The sequence below is a fragment of the Papio anubis genome, chromosome 13, assembly GCF_008728515.1.
Source record: "Papio anubis isolate 15944 chromosome 13, Panubis1.0, whole genome shotgun sequence".
Classification (NCBI taxonomy): Eukaryota; Metazoa; Chordata; class Mammalia; order Primates; family Cercopithecidae; genus Papio; species Papio anubis.
The window spans coordinates 64,964,686-64,987,238 of NC_044988.1; the positions used below are offsets into that span (position 1 = coordinate 64,964,686).

The following is a 22,553-nucleotide window of genomic DNA, read 5'->3' on the forward strand; positions in this document are numbered from 1 at the left end:
TGCACTCTGCCATGCCCACCTCTATAATTACTTGTAGTTCCTTGAAAAAAAGGAAAAAGGGCTCAGGATCTAGGAGCCAGAGGGCCAGCTCTAACTCCCCCTTACCCCTTATGTTGGGCAAGCCACTGCCCCTCCCCGAGACTTGGTTTCTGCATCTGTGAAATGGGAGTGCCTTCAGAGGTCTTGTCATGGATTCTTGTGACACCAGGAGAGGGGACCTCCTCGGACACCTGTGGGGTCAGCAAAGGCTCACTCCAGCTGGGGCTCCCCGGCTCCCTGTCCGTCACTAACATCTCCCACCTCAGACCTGGGTGCACTCCAAGCTCTTGGCCCACCTCAGGTGGATGGGGGACAAAGTCGCTCTTGCCACCTGACTGGCCCTCACGTGGTGCTCAGAGCTGCAAATAGGGCCCCGCTCTTCCGCCTGAGCCTCAGTGCTGACCCGTCAGCCCAGGTCTCGGCGCTGGGCCCTCCCTGTCTTGCTGCTTTGGCCTAAGTGACACCCTCCACTGTTCTGACCGAGTCTAACCCAGCTTCCCTGATGCACCCACAGTTCACCTGCATGTCTACGAGTCCCATGTCACTGTCACTATTCACTGTGCCCTACCTATCAGTCCACATGGGCATCCTGCTACCTCAAACTGGACCCACGGCTCTGGCCCAAGTGTGGCCCGCCAGCCCCTTGTCTATTTGTGCAGTATCCAAGAGGGCCTCCTGCCTGCCCGGTTGGACAACCAAGAGCTGGCAGCTGAGTCTGTCCATATGGAGTCGGCTCCACGTTATCCCAGCACAGCTGGGCCAGGGGTCTGCCCGTCCTGGCCCGCGCATCCAGCCCTTCTGCAGCAGCAAGCCAGCAAGCCCCATGGTGACCTGCCACAGGGAGAGGGTTCTGAGAAGAATCCTAACAGCTGCATGTATTGGGTACTTACTGTGTACCAGATGAGAGTCCAAGCACCTTCCACATATGAACCCATTAATGCTCACAACAGCCCCCGGGACAGGTGCTAGCACTAGTCCCGCTGTGCAGCTTAAAGTCACAGCCCAGAACGTATACATGGCTCACCCAAGACTGCACAGTTAGTAAATGGCAAGATCAAACACCACAGTGCACCTCCAGGACCCACACTCCCAATCTCTACAAAGACAGCTAAACAGTCTGGCCCTGGCACTTCCAGAGGGTGGCTGCTTTGCATCCACCAAGCACCTTCCAGCCTACGCCGCCTGCCGTTCTTGACTCAGTTTCTGCCTGCCAACAGCAATCTGCAAAGAATCCCGTTCCTCCTTGAGGCTGGTGCCCACCAGGGTGGCCTTTCTCATGAAAGCAATAAACCTTAGGCCTCTGAACACTCAGCCCCACCCACAGGGGCCCCTCTGGCAGGAGGTTTCCTGCCTCCCACCTCAAGTCCCCTCCAGCCCACAGTCCATTTGGCATTTGTTCTCCCCGGCTTTGTTGGAACCATATCCAGCCATGTCTCATCACAGCTGCAACCCTGGCCCTAGCATCTGACCTGTTCCCAGACCTCATAACCTCGTTTAAACAAAATTGGCCAATCACATCCAAACACACCAAGAAGCCACTCTTTCCACCATACACTCCTCTCTCTCTCTTCCTCCCTCACTCATCCCCCACACCCCAGGTGCCCTCACCTGTCACAGTGGGGTAGGACTGTGGGCCTGGCACACTGCTCCCGATGTCAGCAGGTGTGGGGCTGGCCAGACTGGCCTTCATGTCGTCCAGCCCACCAGCCAGCGAGGCCATGGCTGAATACTCTGTGGTCTGAAAGAAGAAACAGAGATGTCTCAGCACCAAGACTCCACAGTATCTTAGTCAAATGCCAACTCCACGTTCTGAGCTCAGTCACCAAGCCAGATTAGTCCATGCCTGTGCCAAAGCCCACAAGGGGCTCATGAACACCTCCAATGTTGAAAAGGCAGAGTCAGCTTGGTGGAACAAGACAGTTGTCCAGAATCAACAATCTTCCCAGGAGAGAAGGTGGGCAGGACTCAGTGCAACTTCACGAGAATCCAAACTTGGCTCCCTCTGGCCTTCATGTTGCCCTCGCCCAGCTCCAGTCGGCCAGAGACCCCACACTCCTCAGTGCAGGGATGGAGGGTCCGTAACCAAAAGCAAGGCAGAAATAAGTGTCTTCTTGCCAAGAGAATGGAAAGAATGGTTTCTGATTTCTGTGCTCTTAAACCACAAAGGTGGAATCACAGAAACAAGGGTTAAGAGGAATCTGGGAGATCATCCAGTCCAAATCCTCATTTCACAGATGAATAAACTGAGGCTCAAGGGGAGGAGGGCTTCACCCACCATCAACAGGGAAGAATACCAGTTGGGGTGGGTCACCATGAATTCTCACCCTAATCCAATACTGAGCCACCATTTGGCAAGTGTTTTTGAATTCTGGAAGCAGGTAAACACCTGTATGCTGAAAACCACGGGGTGCACTTATCTAATTTAGCAAGCCACACCAACCATGTGTATTTAGCCCATGAATCATGCTCCTTTCTTTAAGCCATTTCATGAAATCAGAGTTTGCAATGAGTCATTTCCTTGTCATCCAAGCCATTGTCAGAATGGTCTCCAGAGAAGGCAGCAAAGGCACCAACCTGGATCTTTCAACTGAAGGATAGACTAAATTATAAGCACGAGTGACAAGTCTCTTCCTCCCACCCCACCCCAGGGCTTATTTTCAGGTAAAGAAAATATATGTGACTGGGTGCAGTGGCTCATGCATGTAATCCCAACATTTTGGGAGGCCAAAGCGGGTGGATTGTTTGAGCCCAGGAGTTCAAGACCACCTTGGGAAACGTGGCGAAACCCTGTCTCCACAAAAAATACAAAAATTAGCCAGGTGCAGTGGCTTTCACCTGTAGTCCCAGCTACTCGGGAAGCTGAGTCGGGAAGACTGACTGAGCCCAGGAGATCAAGGCTACAGTGAGCCCTGATCATGCCACTGTACTCCAGCTTGGGTGACGGAGCAAGACTCTGTCAAAAAAAGAAAGAAAGGGAAGGAAGGAAGGAAGGGAGGAAGGAAGGAAGGAAGGGAGGGAGGGAGGGAGGGAGGGAGGAAGGAAGGAAGGGAATTTGCAAACATTTAAGCCAACAAATTTGTTTGTCCATGTGAAGATTTGATATGGGGAGTTTTCCTCCAGGACCCTGGCTGATGGAGGACACACCCATGTTGGTCCAGGGTTATGTCCTTGTCAGGCAGGGACACGGAAGCACGCAGTCTTCTGGAAGGAGCTGCAGGCACCCTGAGCAAAATGACGAGGACTGAGCCACTGGGAGGGAAACCAAAGGAGCCCCTGGGCACGCGGCAGGCAGAAGGGGCTCAGACCCAGGCACATTCCTGGTGTCTTTCCCTTCAAATCAGAGATTACTTCCTGGGCAGCTAAAGTTTCAACTGGGGGTGATGGCAGCAGGGAGTTGAGGAGGTGCTGCAGGCCCAGGCTCTAGATGATTCGTGCTGAGGACAGCATGTCCAGAGTTCCCCAGGGCTCTTCGATCCTCACCCATCAAAGGCTGGTTCTGAAACATGTAGAGAAGAGCACAGGCCCAAAGCAAGCCCAGGTCCTTCTAAGGGAGAAGAACAAGGCCAGGGGGACAGGCTTACCAGGCATCAGGAATCGCTATAGAGCTACAGTAATTAAGACAGGGTGGTATTGGCACAGGGGTAGATAAATAGACCAATGAAACAGAATCCAGTCCAGACCCTGATCCGTGCACATATGGAACCGTGATATATGAAGGAGATGGTGTACAAATCAGCAGGAAAGGATGGACTTTTTAATAAACAGAGCAAGGGTAACTGGTTATTCATTCAGAAACGGGGGGAAAAAAGAAATTGGATCTTTACACCAGACACAAAAATCAATTCCAGGTGGATTAGAGACCTAAATGTGGAAGACAAAGGCATCTAACGTGGTCAGCTCTAGGTCCAGCCAAAAATCCTTGGGAACAAGTCCGCCCTTCGTGGAAGGAGGAGTGCCTTTTCTGGCCTGGGATGCTCACACAGGGTTCCTGCTCTCTGTGGGGATAGTGGTGGGACCCAGTCATCCTGCTGCCCTGTCTCAGTGCCTCCTCCTCCAAGAAGTCTTTCCTGACCACCATTCTGCAGGAGTGTGAGTCCCACCCTCGTTCTGCTTGCCCCGCCAAGTGGTGCCAGAACAATGACAACCACAGTCTTCACAATTGCATCAAAATCTCACACTCATTGAGTGTTCACTCTGTACCAGGAGCTTCAGCGGTACTATCCCATTTAATCCTCACAGTCATCCCTTGAAGCAGGCTCTATGACATCCCCAAATTACAGATGAAGAAACTGAGGCTTTTATGATACAGCAGGAATGACTTGCCTAAGTTCATACAGCTTCTAGATGCCCAAACCAGGATTCAAACCTGGGTCCCTCTGACTCCAAAACCTCGACAATGACCCTAATGATGTTTATACTGTGTGTACCTGATTCATTAAAACACAGTGAAATCAACTTGCTGGTCCCAACATTTTTATAAATGAAATTGGAAAAAAAAAATCCAAGTGTCTCCCACATAGAAAGGATAAGTCCTGTTTTGTGAATCTTTGTTTCCCATGTCAGTGGGTATGTGTGTATGAGGTAGAGATTAAGATGTATTTCTTGCTATAGGTCACAGCCAGCAAAGTTTGGAAAATACTGCCTTCATTCCGTGCAGCAGGAGCTATTGGAGAAAGGTTGCTGTCTAGACTTCTTCTTCTGTAGAATGAGACTTGGTCGTGGCATTAACCTCCTAATTTTCTGAGAATGAAGTAGACATGAGTTTAGAATTCCACTCACCAGAATCAACTCCTTCAGTTCATTGCTGTGTGCAAAGATGGCAGGTCAAAATGTCTCTGACAAGGGTCTTTTCCTAGATGGCATCTTCTAGAGTTTCTGGGTCCCCAGGGATAGGTCCCAGTTCCTCCCTCTTCTCTGTGTTCCCTAATGCCCTAGTGAAGGCCTGAGCATAGTGGGCATGCATTCATTCAACCTTTACTGAGCCCTGTTTTGTGCAATATGATGTGTGAAGACCAGACACACTCTTTAATCCTCACCCACAAACCCCAAGAAATTCCATCCAAGAGGGACAAAAGCAGAGTCATTAATGTATATGGGGTGTGAAGTGGTCAGGAAGGGTTTCTTGATGCAGGCTGTATTTAACCTGGGGCTGAACAATCCCTAACTCTCAAGACTGAGAACAGCTGAAGGCAGGCTCAGAGGTGATAGGACAGGAGTGACCCAGAAACAGGCACATGCAATAGTTAGAGGGGGTGCAAGTGTAAAGGGGAAAGATGGAACAGTAGACTAGCTGGAACTCGATTGTGAAGGGCTTGCACTATGAACGGTGAACCAAGGAAGGAGTGCTCTTCCTAAGGCCAGGCAGCATCCCAGCCAAGAGTCAGCATCCCTGCGCCCCTCCCCTGCCCACCCTGGGGCTTGGCCCATTCCTAGACCTCAACCTCTTCTCTTTGACATGGGCTGGGCTGCTGAGTCTGCAAGGGAAAGCCTTTATTTCCCCCAAGAAAGCAGAGCCAACCTGGGTTTAAGAGAACCTCAAAAAGGGTGGTCAACGGGGATATATCCTGCCTCTTAACATATTTAATTTCCAGATGGAAGAGGTTTGTTTTGCTATTTGATTTTTGTTTTAGTCAACAAATTCAGTATCAAACAAAGCTCATCCAGCCACTTCAAAAGCTGGGTTTGGATCATCTTTTTAAGACAAGAAATCTTCAACTTATGTTATGCACACAGTGGGAGGTCCGAAAATCCAGGTGTCCAACCACCATTGGCTCCCAAAAAGCAAAGCAAACCTGGGGGACGGTGGGACACTCAGAAACGAGTCCTTAGCTGCACTTCACCATCTGTGCCTTTCCTTTTCTTTTTTTTTGAGACAAAGTCTTGCTCTGTCACCCAGGCTGGAGTGCAGTGGCACAATATTGGCTCACTGCAACCTCTGACCCCCAGGTTCAAGTGATTCTCCTGTCTCAGCCTCCCAAGTAGCTGGGATTACAGGCGCACGCCACCACACCCGGTTAATTTTTTGTATTTTTAGTAGAGACAGGGTTTTGCCAGGTTGGCCAGGCTGGTCTTGAACTTCTGGCCTCAAGTGATCCACCTGCCTCGGCCTCCCAAAGTGCTGGGATTACAGGCATGAGCCACTGCGCCCAGCCATCTATGCCTTTCACCATCACCACTTTGCAGGGCTTGCCCAGAGCCCAGCCTCTCTTCTTTGGCGGGATTCCCTCAGTTCTTACTCTGCTCCCGCATGAGCCAGGGGAAGCTGTCATTTAGTTTTGGTGTTTAATAGTTCCCTAAGTCCATCACTTAGGTGGTGTGGTGTCTGTGATTTTTTAAGGCAACTGCATTCTCCCCAATCTCTTGGGTTCCCTGGAACATTGCTACACCACAGCTCCTCAGCCATTGCAGACACTGTCCTACCTCCACCTGGAGGGCCCATCTCACTTTGTCACTTAGAGAATTCTTACATTATCCACAAGACCCAGTTCACATGTCACCTCCTTGGTGAAGCCATTCCTGAGCTCCACACTCCTGCAAAGAAACAATCTCTCCCTTGTCTATGCTTCCATACTTGGTGGTTTTTTGTACAGACCTCCATTATCACAATGCAGAGTGGCTGTTTGTCTATCTCCCTCCAGGTTGCCTTGAGAGTGTGGAACATGGAATATCCCTAGTGCCCCCTAAGTGCTTGTTGAATGAATGAATAAATGAATAATGGTCCAGTAGCATGTTATGAGCTACAACATTCAAAAATTAACTGGGAAGTATTTGAACAAGAACACTAAGGGATACGCTAACATCCCCTGCCCTCCTTCCACCTCTACCCCACATCAAGTCAGGTCACCAGAAAGCCACATCCCTGCCCAACATGTTAAAGCCCCTGCGTGGTGCTTTTTCACCAGTCTCTGATGGAATATCAGGCATTTAACACTTTTATGAGGCAAAAAAAGAAAACAGCCATAAAAGAAAATTGTTTAAAACCTCTGGAGACACTGCCCACTAGAATATTCAAATTCCTTGTCAATCCCTCCTACAATTCAACACCAGTAAAGTTTTCCACTGGTGAGTCATGAATCTGCCTCTGACTAACAACAAGAACACTGGAAACCACTTCATATCTCTTTTTGCTTTGACTGCCAGGAAACTCGGTCAAATTCAGTGTTCAACCACCAAAGCCACTTCATTGCTGGCTCCTGGTACAATGATCTTCCCCTTTTTTCTACGTAATTTCTGAGCTTTTTTCCCAAACTTAACTTAGATACACATAATTGCTTATTTTGCAGGCCACCTCAAGTTCTTTGTGAAAGTGAAGGCTGGGAAAACTGAACTGACAGAAAAAGAAAGATAGGAAGGAAGGAAGGAAGGAAGGAAGGAAGGAAGGAAGGAAGGAAGGAAGGAAGGAAGGAAGGAAGGAAGGGGAATGAGAGAGAGAAAGAGAAAGAAAGAGAAGAGGAAAGGCATTCCTGGTGCCTCTTGGCCTGGTAACAATGGCATTCTACTTCCATTTCTCATAGTTTTTGGAAGCCAAAGGCTGAGTGGTGGGGTGCAGAGGTATGCACACAGTCACAGATGTGTAAGTGTGTTGGTGCACCTACATACTTGGGTACATTGCCACCCCCCAACCCCAGCCCCTGAGAACCACAGGCAAGAGCTGTGTTCTACATTTCCTACTTTTCTGAGCCCTTGGGGTTCTTTCTTAGGATGTCATTTTAGGCTTCTTCTCCCTCTTCATCAGGGCCCCCTGGTGCTGTCCTTGACTATGACCCCGGAACAGAAATGAACTGAAGTCAGCATTTCACAGTTTCCTGCTGCAATGCAACCAATTGGGATAAAACTTCCTCTGCCTGCTGCCATAGAATCTTTTTCTTTTTGAGACAGAATCTCGCACTGTTGCCCAGGCTGGAGTGAAATGATGCAATCTCTGCTCACTACAACCTCCACCTCCCTGGTTCAAGTGATTCTCCTGTCTCAACCTCCTGAGTAGCTGGGATCACAGGTACCCGCCACCACACATGGCTAATTTTTGTATTTTGAGTAGAGATGGGGTTTCACCATGTTGGTCAGGTTGGTCTCGAACTTCTGACCTCAGGTGATCCACTCGCCTCAGCCTCCCAAAGTGCTGGGATTTACAGGCATGAGACACCACGCCTAGCCACCACAGACTCTTATAAGACCTCAAGGTCAAGACCACCAGCCCAAGATGTGTGGACCATCCTCACAGACACCATGCTCCAGATGATGGAACAGCTTGTCCTCTCAAACATCAGAACTATAATAGAAGGACAGTCAGGGTCATCCTTCCCAACATAGAAAAACTGAGGTACAGGGATAGGGATGGATGTCCTTAGTTAATTTTTTTTTTTTTTTTTTTTTTGAGACAAGGTCTTGCTCTCTCACCCAGGCTGGAGTGCAGTGTCACAATCATGGCTCACTGCTGCCTCAACCTCCCAGGCCCAAGCGATTCTCCCACCTCAGCCTCCCAAGTAGATGGGACTACAGGCACAGCAGCTAATTATTTAATTTTTTGTAGAGATGGGGTTTCACCATGTTGCTCAGGCTGGTCTTGAACTCCTGAGCTCAAGTGATCCACCCACCTCAACCTCCCAAAGTGCCGGGATTACAGGCGTGAGCCACTGCACCTGGCCCTTAGTTCATTTTTAACTGCATCATTGATAACCTTTGACCCGGTGGTGGAAAAAAGACTGAACTAGGAGTGATAACACAAGGTTCTTGTCCCAGCTCTGCCCCTTTCTCACTTGTGTGGCTGTAGGTGAGCTGGGCCAGTTCTGTGAACCTCATTTTCACCGTGAGTAAAATGAAATTTTAATTCTAGTCCCTAGCTGCCTGCCTACCTCGACAATCATGAGAATCTGAGGGACAAGGAGAGGGACAGCACTTTGGAAACTAAGCCATATGAGAGGTTCAGGAATTCTAGCAGAGACTCAAGGAGGCACATGCCCCAGGAGAGCGTGCACTGGGCATCACAAGGGTCCCTAGGAAATTACCTGGAAAAGGACTGCCCGGGGCTGCACCAAGTATTGTCTCATCAGCATGGGGCACCACTGCCATAGCATGGAGGAGAAAAGAAACACAGACACGTGAGAAGGAGGGCAGCGCGAAGAGGGGCAGCGCATGGGGCAAGGCTGCAGGGCTGGTCACCTCAGATGGCCACCTGGCGCCAGGAGGCCTCCCCGTCACCTGCTAGGCTCCTGTAGCCTCACTGCCAGGCCACAGGTGTCCCTTGGGAGCTGGGCCAGAGCCAGGCCAACCACTCCCATTCTTAAGGACCAGACACCTGCCCACCTCTACATCTACTCAGAGGGAGGACAGAAGCTGGAGTGGGTGAGACGTGTCTCTGGGGCCTGGCTCCAGGGACTGAGGCCAAGCAGGCAGAGGGGCCTCCAAGCCCCTCCTTTCACTGGCCTCTGCTTCCCCACCTGTCTGAGGACTTTCACTGGAGGATTTCTAAGTCTCCTTCCACTGCTGATGCTCTTTGCCTCTATCACTGGCCACATGACAAAGTCTAGCGTCCCTCTTCAACAAATGAATGGCAAATCAAGAACAGAGAGATGGTGAACCTATAGGTTAAAGGAGGCTTAGAGACAAATCAATAAGTCACAATGTGGACCCTGATTCAGACAAACTGTAAAAGAAATAATAAAAAAAACACGGCCAGGCACGGTGGCTCACGACTTTAATTACAGCACTTTGGGAGGCTGAGGCAGGCAGATCACCTGAGGTCAGGAGTTCGAGATCAGCCTGGCCAACACAGTAAAACCCTGTCTCTACTGTAAATTTAAAAATTAGCTGGCTGTGGTGGCGTGTGCCTGTAATCCCAGCTACTCGGGAGGCTGAGGCAGGAGAATTGCTTGAACTCAGGAGGCAGAGGCTGTGCTGAGCCGAGATCGAGCCACTGCATTCTAGCCTGGGCAACAGAGTGAGACTCTGTCTCAAAAAAAAAAAAAACAAAAATCATAACATATAATGAAACAATTGGAAATGTAAGCACTAATTGGGTATTTGATGACATGAAAGGGTGTGCTAACTTTGTGGATGTGGTAATGGTGCAGTTATGCTTTCTAAAAGGTCTTGTCTAGCTAGGTACTGTGATTCACACCAGTAATTCAAGCATTTTGGGAGGCTGAGGCAGGAGGATAGCTTGAGGCCAGGAGTTTGAGACCAGCCTAGGCAACATAACAAGACCCCATCTCCACAAAAAAATTAAAAATTAGCTGAGCATAGTGGCATGCACCTGTAGTCCCAGTTATTTTGGAGAAAGGGGCAGGAGGATCACTTGAGCCCAGGAGGTTGAGGCCACAGTGAGCCTTGATCACACCACTGCACTCCAGTCTGGGCGACCTTGTCTCAAATAAATAAATTAATAAAAGATCGTGTCTTTTAAAGATTCTTTCTAGAATATTTACAGGTGAAGTGACATAATGTCTGAAGTTTGTTGAAAAATAAAGTGCATTTAATAAAATGTGGTATATCTACACAATGGAATACTATTCAACAGTGAAAAGGAGTGGAGTGCTGATACATGTTACAACATGGATGAACCTCAAAAGCATTATGCTAGGTGAAAAAATCCAGACATAAAGGATAGTCCATAGAAATGCTAGAAGTGGCAAATCTACAGGCACAGAGTACAGATCCATGATTGGCTGGAGAAGGGGGTGGGATCAGGGATTAACTTTAAACCAGCATGAGGGATCTTTCTGGAGTGATGAAACTATTCTAAAACCAAACTGTGGCGATAGTTGCATAACTCCTTAAATCTACTAAAAACTATTGACTCATGCACTTACAATGAGTAAATTTTATGGTATAAAAATTATATTTCAATAAAACCATTAAAAGATAAGTGGAGTGTGTCGGGTGAAGGATGTCCATGCAACAATTGTCATGAGTTGAATCTGGGGGAGGGGTGCTTGGAGGCTGATTAAATTATTCCAAGTCTACTTTGGAAGTCTCCATAATTATGGCTGGGCATGGTGGCTCACACCTGTAATTCCAGCACTTTGGGAGGCTGAGGCAGGTGGAGAACCTGAGGTCAGGAGTTCGAGACCAGCCAGACCAATATGGTGAAACCCCATCTCTACTAAAAATACAAATTAGTCAGGCTGTGGTGGTGAGCATCTGTAATCCCAGTTACTCAGGAGGCTGAAGTGGGAGAATTGCTTGAACCCTGGAGGCGGAGCTTGCAGTGAGCCAAGATCGCACCACTGCACTCCAGCCTGGGTGACAGAGGGAGACCCTGTCCCAAAAACAAAGAAAGAAGAAAAAAAAAAAAAAGAGAAAGTCTCCACAGTTAAAATAAATAAAGTAAAACAACACATATTTGACTCATGGCACCGCCTGTCACTGCTCATCAGCCATCTGACAAATACCTGTGGAATAACGAGAGACCACAAGAGGCCAAGGACAGCCAGGAGCTTGCTCTCTCGCCTCCTCTTCCTGGCGCCCTGCCCTGCTCCTTGAAGGCCATCATCCCTGCATCATGCCAAAGTTCCAAACACAAGAAGTCTAAGTCCTCTTGACTGCCTAGCACTTTCCAATTTGCAAAGTCCTTGCAGGTCCGTGGTGCCCCGGGAGTCCCGGGATGTGGACAGATGCAGAACTAGAGTGCAGAGAGGGGAGCCCTGCTGCCCACCCCGTTTGCAGCACTGGTCCCCTATCCAGAAGCAGAGTTAGAGTTGGAGGGGACTTCACTGCCACCCCTGAAGGTACAGCTCAGACACTCCTCCGTGAAGGGCCCTGGCCACACACCCACAATCCTCCTCCAGCTGGGGAAAGAGTGCTGAATCTGCAAGGAGGAATGCCCTGCATTCTTTAAACCTGGATATACAAAACTCCACCTGGTGAAGTGTATGTTAAGGAGTAGTTCTGCCTTGATTACAATAGATCTGACGGGCTGGCAGGGGACCTGGAGACCTGGCTCTGCCCTGGACTCCCATGCAACTGGGGCCAGACCCTCCACTTGCCAGGCCTCAGTGACTCCATCTGTCATGAGGGAGATGGACCAAATCCACTGGGGCCCTTCTGGCTCACTAAAGTCTGTGCCCACCAAGATGGGGTCCTCACTCTGTGGAATGGGGTTCTCCTTGATATGGCCCCAGGAAGGGCTTAGGTTCCCTCTGTGGGATGGTGAAGATGTTGCCCGTTTGACCCCAGGTCCCCAAATCCAGAGGCCTGACAGCCACCAGGGGAGGCAGCGTGGCTGAGGAATTCCACCAGGCCTGGGGCCAGGAGGACAGACTTCAAGCCTGACACGGCCAACTCTGTGCTGTGTGAAACTAGGCTGGGCACCTCTCACTCTTGGCACCTTTTCTCATTTGTAAGGGGGATATGTGACCTACCTCACAAGTTGTGAGGAAACCCAGAGGGGAGATCGGAATAAAACCCTGGAGGGCAGGCCTTTTGCGTTTCAGTTTTTGAGTCCCCAGTGCCAGACTCATAAATAAATACTTAGAAAATGTCTACTGAAAAAACAGCAGGACAAATCCTTGCAGTGGCAGAAATAATCTGTATCTTGACTCAATGTCTGTAATTGTCAATTTATTGTACTATAGTTTTACAAGATGTTACTGCGGAGGGAAACTCAGTAAAGGGTGTATAGGAGCCCTCTGCAGTATTTCTTACAACTGCATATGAATCCATATGAATCCACAATTATCTCAAAATAAAATGTTTAATTGAATGATGCTTGCAAAAGTACTCTACAATCTACAAAGTGCTACCATTAATATTAACTAGGGGGAAGGACTACAAAGGATGTTGAAGGGCCTTCCTCTTCCAGGAAGCCCTCACTGATTTCCCCTTCTCTGTGTTCCTAAAACAGCTGAGTGTGCTTCTTTCTGCCACAGCACTTATTATTCTGCATTATACATTTAACTGTTTAGGGACGTCATCCCCCAGCTAGAGTGTGAGCTTCATAAGGATGAGACTGTGTCTCCCTCATCTTTGTGGCAGCAGCTTCTGGCCCAGTGCCCAGCTCTGAACAGATGTGACATAAATGCCTGTGGAACCAAATGAACTGGGACAGGTACCATGACCTGGCTCTTCCAACAGTGCCAGAGGTGCTTCCCAGGGTCACTGAGAGGATGAGTGATGTCAAGGTGCTTTTATTCATCAGAGGTTGCCACGGACATGGGTCAAACACGCTCTTTAGTCATTTGTTTCTTCAGAACTGTGCTCGTGGCCTGGGTCAAAATGGTTTGCAGCAGGCCAGGCATGGTGGCTCACACCTGTAATCCCAGACCTTTGGGAGGCCGAGGTGGGCAGATCACCTGAGGTTGTGAGTTTGAGACCAGCCTGACCAACATGGAGAAACCCCATGTCTACTAAAAACACAAAATTAGCCAGACGTGGTGGCACATGCCTATAATCCCAGCTACTTGGGAGGCTGAGGCAGGAGAATCGCTTGAACCCGGGAGGCGGAGGTTGTGGTGAGCGGAGATTGCGCCATTGCACTCCAGCCTGGGCAAGAAGAGCGAAACTCCATGTCCAAAAAAAAGAAAAAGAAAAAAATAAAAAAAGATTTGCAGCAGAATTGAGGGGCTTCCAAGAAGAGACCTATAAAGTTTCAGTGACTCATCTCCCCCTGTTCTGTTTACAGCCTTCCAGGCACCCCTGAGGCACACACCCAGACAAGTTTCCAAGTGGTGGTGGGTACCAGCAGGGGAAGTCCAGGGAGGCCACCAAAGTCAGACATTGTAACTTCTGTCTGAGAGCAACTTTTCAGCAATGACTAATCAGAAGGCCCTTTTCTTCCCCTGTCCTCTTACAGAATTTTAGTAAGCCCCAAATCTCAGGGCCTAATGGAACTCAGGAGTGCTGTAGGCTTATCTTTACCTGGCACTTGAAATCCACCAAATGGGTATCTCCAGTGATGGGAACTCACTACTTTCCGAGGCAGCCACACAACTCCGGTGTAAGAAGGTGCTAAATGTTGGTCTCCCTACATTGGTCCTGGGTGTGCTCGCTGGAACTCCAGTTCCAACAAAGGTCCTGCAGGTGCCAGTGCCCTCCCTGCCTGGATCCAGCCCGGGGCCCCAGGGCCTCCACTCCTCCACCGGACATGCTGTCAGACTGGGGTGTATGACGCTTGCTTCTGCTTTCCTGGTAGCCTAAAACCTGACTGATTCATACTGTTCTCACAGTCAAGTCAGGGCTCACTCTAAGTTCATTAGAAATGGAAAGTGATTAGGTATTTTCTCCTTCCCTTAACCAGTGTGCTATTTGCAAGCTCACAGGTCTTCCCAAATACGTGGACAGAAAGGTTATCCTGACAAGGCTTAGAGCACAAAGCTCCACTTCTGGAGAATGAGAACTGGGACCCAGTGGCCCAGGACCCAGTAGTCAAAGCCTCCTAAACAGGAAGATCCCAGTAGCGTTGACTCCTGTGGGGAAGGGGGATGGGGACTCCCTGTCTGGGGAACCTCTGCACCTGCCACAGCTCTGCCTGGCTGGGTCATGAGCAGCTCCAGAGCCTGATGTGGACAAAGGAAAGGAAAGTTCCAGGGACAAAGCTCCATCTCCAGGTGGCCAAGTTCCACAGGCTTCTTCCAGGCAGTCCATGATGGGGCCCAGCTGCCCTTCCCACTACATGGCTAGTAATGGGAAGGGAGGCCATTACCTCCAAGGGAGTACAGGACTCTTGGCCACAAAGGAGCCTGAATGAGGGGTACAAAGGGAGGATCCCCATCTTCAAGTACCTGGAATGGGAGGAGAGGGAGCACCCCAAGATCCTCATAGTTCACATTCTTTGGCATGACTTTCCAGCTACAAGGAAGACAGAGGTTATGTTGGGGCATAAAGAAATGAAAAGAGAAAACTTCCCTCTGCACGGCCAGATCAATAGGGTGGCGGGGTGGGGACAGGGAGGTGAGCCTGGATGCCCCTCCCCACCACCACCACCTCTGGCCATGTGGGAACCTGCATGCACACACACACAAGCACACACACACACACATGCACACACGTGCACACACACACTCCTCAGGCCAAAGGCCACCTCTCTGCCCTTCCACTCTCTGTCAGAAGGAACTTCCTAACACGTGATGCTCTGCAAAGCCATGCCCAGCCAGCCTCAGGAGGGAGCGCCCTCTTGGTCACCAAGGAGTCCTAGAGCCAAGCAGAAACTGTGCAAAGGAACTACCAGAAAGGGAAGGCTGCGAAGGCCAGGCCTCTCATGGTGAATTCAGACTCCCTGATTTGCCATTCAGAAGACTCTACCAGCTCTCCCTAGACCCTCACGCACCTTTACTAAGAGGCTGAATAACTTGCATTGACTGGATGCTTACTGTGTACTAGGTACTGTTCTAGGTGTTATAATGTATTATTAATAATTCATTTAATCCTTGCAACAACCCTACAGGGTATTACTACCCTCCCTTTACAGATGATGAAAATGAGACACAGGGTGCCAAAATAATGTGTCCAATTCACCCCCTAGCAGTGCGACTCCAAAGTCCAAGCTCTGAAACACCACTCTAAACCCCCTCTGCCACTGTTACTAATCCCGTCAAGTTGCAGATGGGAACACCGAGGTTGAGAGAAGTTGAGTAAGTTGTAGAGCGGGGGTTTAAACTCAGTTTCTGTCTGACTCCAAAGCCTGTGTTCTTTACGCTGATTGTAAACTGCTCCAGGATGCGCCGGAGCCCCGACGGGGACACCACCTGCTAGGCCAGGCTCATCTTCCTGTGTTTGGTGACCTCTTTAGACAACCCACCTGACTCTGCACATTTGACATGACCATGTTTTCCCTGCCGGGCGCTCTCTCCCTTTCTCTCCTCCAGTTCTTGTCTATCTGCCCCTTCAAATCCTGGCTGAAGAATGACCTCCTACGGAAAAGGTTTCCAGATAGGTTTAGCCGCAGATTAGGTTAACTTTATCCTTTATTCTCCTTGTTCAGACAGAAAGCTCCTACACTGTCAACTCAGAGGACAGCAGTGCTCCCGTTTAATGCCAACATTAGCAATTCATCTTAACATTAGTGCAAAACAATAGAGAAATAAACAGTCACACGTGGCACTGTTAGCGCCATTAAGGAAAAACCAGGCATCTGACCGTTTGCTTAGTTCAAACCCTCTCTGTTCTTTACTGAAGGTGATATTCTGGCTTCTAGAAAGATCAGAAACTAAAGGAAGGAGACACTAGGCTTAGGATTTGGCTATGATGCATAAGCCCAAATTTTAGCTAATGTTAACAATCTAGACAAAACTAGCACAGTGATGATGGTGTTTCTGCTTATATGCCTTTTTATCAGGGTTAACGTTACTTAAGAGCCTCTGCTTTTAATTAAGGAAATATATTTGCATTTTGCGGTTATGTGTTAATTCCATGAATCTTGCATTTCATACCTAGAAACAAAGCATATAATTATTTTTTTGTGCTAATACTATAATTTACTTAGACAAGCAAGCCATTTGCCTTGAGGCTAGACGTGTAAACAAACACATGTCTAAAGGCTTGGTCTGAGTTGGATTTTTTAAATAATTTCTTCTTCTCCCTCACGCACACATACATTAATTTAAACTCCTGATTTTATTTCCTTCACCTCTTTCCCACAAATCAAACCTCAAATAACATAAAACTGCTGGCTAGAAATAGGCTTCACACAAACAAACAAAAGCTTTCAAGCCAAAAGCAACTGAGATGTTCACATCTCCCCATCCAACCGTCTCTACCTCCTCTGCCTGGTCCAACAAAACAGCCTCTCTCTGCCCAATTGCCCTGGAAAACCCTGGAATATCTCATTTTTATTTCCAGGAAAGGAAGAGGTTTTATCCCCAAATAAAAGTTCAGTAATAACAGTAGGCTGGGAAAACCCAGGCAGGATCCTTCCTGCCACCCTCTGTCAAGCTCACAAAGAGAAAAATCGCACCATCCGACATGGTTGGGAGAGTTTAATCCAAAGCAGTGCTAATTAATATCCCCAGCTTTCCAGAAGCCAGTGCCACATACAGCTGCGAGGGCAACAAGGCTGTTCTCCCTTCAATTTTATGGGAAGAACATTTTCATTACAAAGCCTCCTCCCAGACCCTCCTCTCTCAGCCAGATTAGCCTCGAGAAGGAAGCGGATGATCCATATATCAGAACTCCTTCTCTCCCCATTAATTTTATTATTTATATCCCATTTTAAAAGTTTATTGGTGCAACTCCCTATGCACCTGGCCAGGGCCTTTCTGACAAGCAGCGGCCCATTCCTGAGTCCCCTTCTCAGCAGGAGTGTGTACATTCTGTCACCAGAAAGGGCCAACTTTTTGAAATTTGCCCTGGAGAAAAAGCTCCAACGGTAGTTGCCCCAGCACCCTTTCTTTCTTAAAATAAGTGTGGAAGGTTCTAAACTGGCCCTTTCGTGAAATATGTGTGGATTTTACTGCTCATTATGCGCTATGGGTGATCCTCAGAGACTCTTAAAGCCCTGGGGGATGCCCTACGTGTCCCCCATCCCCAGTCAAGCACCCTTAGCCATCTGGGCAGGGCTGGCCCATTTTTAACCCAAACCACCAGACCCCGGGTAGGCCTGCTGAGACCATGTGTCTTGCCATTTTGTTCTGAAACCCCACGTGCTCAAGGCTGTCTCTTTCCAGCCTCCTAAAGGGACCCCAAATCCAATCTAAATGTCTTGAATTTACCTGTTTGTCTTTTATACATATAAATAGCTGCATTTCCATTCCCTCTTTGTTTCTCATTTTCATTTGGTTCTAATATCTGCATGTAAATGTCGGAAAATAGCATCTGTAATTGGAGATTATGAAGTATGGCCAGCTCCTGACAGGCTGCTAAGGAAGATGGATTATCCTCATTTTTCTGTAAATTTTGTCAATTTTGGAATTCATAAGCTATCAACACTGATCAAAATGGGACTTCACAGCTGTGTCAAAAAAAAAAAAGAGAGGGAGAGAGAGAAAGAGCAAGAGAAAGAGAGAGAGAGTGAGAGAGTGCTCACGGGTGGGTGCATGCTGGCGTCGTGTGGGCGCAGCAGATTGGATGCCTAGCATCATCGTGGCCACCCTCCTCCTGTCACCCTCCCCTCTAAGCGGGCCCTCACTGGAACTCGGGCTGGGGCTGCCTAGTCCCCTGGCTAAATCAAATAGCTAAATCACAGGGCTGGAAGGCTGCAAATCCTGCAAGGCACCCACTCCAGCCAGGGCTTAATTTATTGCCCGGCGCTGCCTTCCTTATTTATCCTGAGGAGTGAGGCTCCCCTGCTCAGCCTCCGAGATGTTCTACTCCTTCCAGACCATCACGGCCCACTTGAGGCAATTGCGTTGGTCTCTCTCTCTCAATTTTCCCATTACTGGGAGTAAGTACTGTTGGGACTCTGTAATGGCCCGACTGCAGCCCATATCAATAACAGATGAGGTTTAATCGTCCAACACAAAAATTATTTAGGCGCAGTAAGGACATTCAATGTCATTTGCATAATGGCATTTCTATCGCACGCACCTAACCCGTCTTGCATAAACAAGGCCTTGGGACCATAAATAATAATAAATCATGACGTCTGCACGCCTCTTGCGGTAATAGGAGCCACTCTTTGTGGAAATTATTTCAGCAGGAAATGGGCACTGTAATTTTAAAGACATGTGGCGCGGTGAGGCGCGGTAAATCAGGTGCCTGCGCACACGACCCCCAGGAGCAGCCCTGGGACCTGCCCTGAGCCCACGACCACATCCCCAGGGCGCCTGGAGGAGGAGGTCAGGTCTCCAGGGGAAAACAGGCCCTCTAGAAGTGGACACCAGGATGTGCCGCTGTCCCAGGAACAGCAGGCAGGAGAAGGCAGGGCTCTCAGCGCACAGCACCGGGAAGAATCAAATTTGGGTCTGGAGAGGGACCCAGGCCTCAGGGTCGGAAACCATCTCTGTCCAGGGGACTAGAAGCTCCACAAGAGCAGTGATTTTCATCTGCTTTGTTCTCTGCTGAATCTCCAGGTACCTAGAGCAGTGCCTGGCACCCGGCAGGTACTCGGAAAATATCCTAAAGAAATGCAATGACTACTAAAAAATACAAAAACTAGCCGGGCGAGGTGGCGGGTGCCTGTAGTCCCAGCTACTCGGGAGGCTGAGGCAGGAGAATGGCGTAAACCCGGGAGGCGGAGCTTGCAGTGAGCTGAGATCCGGCCACTGCACTCCAGCCTGGGTGACAGAGCCAGACTCCGTCTCAAAAAAAAAAAAAATGCAATGAGAGGAGAAGATTCTGGGCCCAGGTAGAGAGTGGATAATTAGAGCCCTAAAAACAGGTTAAGTGGGATAGACAGAGGCCCAGGCACAAGGGGGAATGAAGGCAGGAACTGGCCCAGAAGCGCTGGAACTGCTGCTGGTGAGCAACAGAGTGAAAATGCCCAGTAAACGCTAAACCATATTGGAAGGCAGCTGTAGGGTAAGAGAAAGCACAGATTAGGGGACAAGGGCGTGGCCTGCACAGCGGCTAAACCAGCAGGCTCAGGAAGCAAACAGAGCTGGGTTAGAACCCCAGCACCACCCATCACAGACTGCCGGCCTCACCCCTCTATACCTCAGCTGCCTACCTGTGGAACACACCTCATAATAGTTTTTCCCTTGCAGAGTTGTTCTGAGCATTAAATGAGATAATGTGTGCCAAGTGACCAGCACTTGACGGAGCTTTGCTATCTGTTCTTTTCACTACCGCTATTATTCCTCAGGAAGTGGCAGAAGTGAATCCAAATACAAGCTTTGCCTCTTACTAGCTGTGTGATTTGAGAACGTCCATCTTGAGGGGTACCCTGTGCACCCGTGCATCACCCAGTGTGCCTCGTGTGAGTCCCCTGTCCTGGCTCCAGCTCATGCCCTGGAGGCCAAGCATAACCATTTAAAATGAGGGATAGGAAAGAACAGAAAACAGACTGGAGCCACCACCTGTGAGATACCAGGAGCCAGTCGGGTAGGCACTGGGGAGGATCTGGAGACCTCAGACTCCCCTTCTCTGCCTGGGATCCCTCCTTGGCCTGCACCCACCTCAAGGCAATGCCCCTGAGGAGGCAAACTTGGTGGACCCACAAGTCAAGGTGATTCTGGTCACGTCACAGAGAATGGGAAGAAAAGAATATGAAGCGGTGGAGGTGGGGACGGGGCTGGGACTGAGATGGAGAAATGGTTACACCTGGCCTCCAGGACATGAGACTCGTGCCAGGCTCGCTGGATGATGCAGGAGTGCACAGGGTACCTCCCAAGACAGACCCTTTCCAATCACACAGCTAGTAAGAAAAAGAGCTTGTACTTGAACTCACTTCTGCTTCCTGAAGAATAATAGCCGTAGTAAAAATAATGATAGCAGCGCTCCATTAAGTGCTAGTCACTTTGCACATGTTATCTCATTATCTCATTTAATACCCTGGCAGTGTGCCCAGGCAGCTGATGGCTGAAACATGAACTCGTGTGCCCACCTTCGTGTCCAGGAGCCTGACCCTCTCCTCGGCTCAGGGTAAGGACCCAGGCCTCCTAGGTCAGGCCTATAGCTCTAGGTAGCATCTGAGTTGAAAGGGATTTGTGGTATCCCCATTCCCATCCCCTCAATTTTCAGATGGAAGCTGAGGGGGAAAGACTTGCTCAGGAGGACACTGTTATAAGACAGGAGGCCTCAAATCAGAGCCCAGGTCTCAGGAAAAGCAACACTTGGAGTTAGGAAGAGCAAAGAAATTGTGTTTCCCTGGCTTACACTTGCTTCACAGGCAAAATGGGAATCATAGCATCTGCCTGCCTTCATATCACAGAAGCATTCATAGCGATCAAACAAGGCTACAGATGTGAAAGTAGTCAGGTAATTTCACAGCACCTTTTACACACAGAGTCCCCCTCCATGTGCTAGGTGGGCTTGAGGGGGACCCAGGGGTGGGACGTCTGCAAGTCCCTGCTCTGTTGTAAGAGTCATGCTCAGCTGCTGACACAGCTTTCACATTGGGCTTCATTCTGCTTCTACCAGAGGGGTGTGGTTCTCATTTTTCTTCCTTTTTGCAGATGCAGAAACTGAGGCACAGAGAGATGAAGTGAGTTTCCCACGATCATGTAATTAATAAAATTTTAACGTAGATTAGGCAGCTACAAGTGATGATGTTGGAAGCAGAGCTTTTAGCAGAGGAGTTGCTAGAGGTTGTGGAGCCCAGCTTTTTCCTGCAAGAGAGTGAGCCCAGGAGGAACAGTGACATGAAAGGGCAGGGCTTGGTGGCCAGGCAACGGCCTTCAGCACAGCTGATGCTACCCTACACGGCTGCAAGTGCCTCCGCCTTTAACCATGGAGCGTAACACCCACTGACCCTTGTCTTCCAGCTCTCCTTCTCTGCCCCCAGCCCTCAGTTTCCCCACCCAGGGCCTGCTAGGTCCTTGTGCTTACCCTTCTTCAATGCAGGCCCACCCTAGCGCTGCCAAATCCATATATTTTCCATCTCAGTCCCACCACCACCCACCTCCACCGCTTCACATTCTTTTGTTCCTATTCCCTGTGACATGACCAGAATCACCTTGACTTATGTGTTCACCAAGTTTGCCTCCCCAGGGACATTGCCTTGAGGTGGGTGCAGGCCAAGGGGGGAGCCCAAGCAAAGAGGGGGAGTCTGAGGTCCCCAAATCTCATTAGTGCCTACCTGGCTGGCTCTTAACATCCCATAGGTGGTGGCTCCAATCTGTTTCCCATTCTTTCCTATTCCTCTTTTCAAATGGCTACGCTTGGCCTCCAGGACATGAGACTGGAGTTTGACACACCCCACGTTACTTTCGAAAATCGGAACTTCACGGTACAATAAAGCTGATCTTACTTGCTAACTTCAGTTCTCCTAAAGATATTGCTGAGGATTTGTGGATTAGTTCAACATTCACACACACACACACACACACACACACTCACACAGCGCTACATCTTTGCAAACTACTTAATCCCAGAAAAGAAGGCCTAAGGATCACTGTGTAAGAATTCTGGGTAAATTAATGTTGCAAGAGAATTTTCATAATAAAATAAGAAAAGACACATGGAAGACTTTGAGAAGAATAGGCATAGGTTCCAAAGAACCTACACCTATTAGCCGTTGTTACATTCATTAACTGTATTAGTTCACTGATTTTTTCATACCTCACTACTTTCCAGAAAAGATATAAGCAGCTCACAAGGATGCAAAAAATATATGGAGGTATGGAGGGAAGAAAGGACAGAAAAAGGGAGAACATAAAATGGACCCAATAATAAGTGACTAGAGCTGGGCTCAGTGGCTCACACCTGTAATCTTAGGGACTTGGGAGGCTGAGGCAGGAGGATCACTGGAGGCCAGGAGTTTGAGACCAGCCTGGACAACATAGCAAGACCACATCCCTACAAAAATAAAAAATTAGCCAGTTACACTGGTGCACACCTGTAGTCGCACCTACTCAGAAGGCTGAGGCAGGAAGATTGCTTGTGCTCTGGAGTTCAAGGTTACAATGAACTATGATTGCACCACTGCACTCGAGCCTGGGTGACAAAAAGAGACTCTGTCTCGAAAATATAAAAGTTGATTGAAA

The 22,553-nt window shown here is 49.0% G+C and overlaps 1 protein-coding gene across 2 annotated transcripts in view; it reads right to left on the reverse strand.

The window, feature by feature from the left end:
- Positions 1–6: 6 nt before the first annotated feature.
- The window catches only part of PAX5 (paired box 5), a 113,465-nt gene continuing 90,918 nt past the window's right edge, over positions 7–22,553 (reverse strand). For both annotated transcript variants that reach the window (XM_031654325.1, XM_031654326.1), the window contains exons 7-8: positions 1,648–1,777; positions 7–230 (exon numbers count right to left, since the gene is read on the reverse strand). In XM_031654325.1, coding sequence (XP_031510185.1) covers positions 187–230; positions 1,648–1,777 — 174 coding nt within the window. In that variant the 3' untranslated portion in view covers positions 7–186. The remainder of the gene's footprint in view (positions 231–1,647; positions 1,778–22,553) is intronic.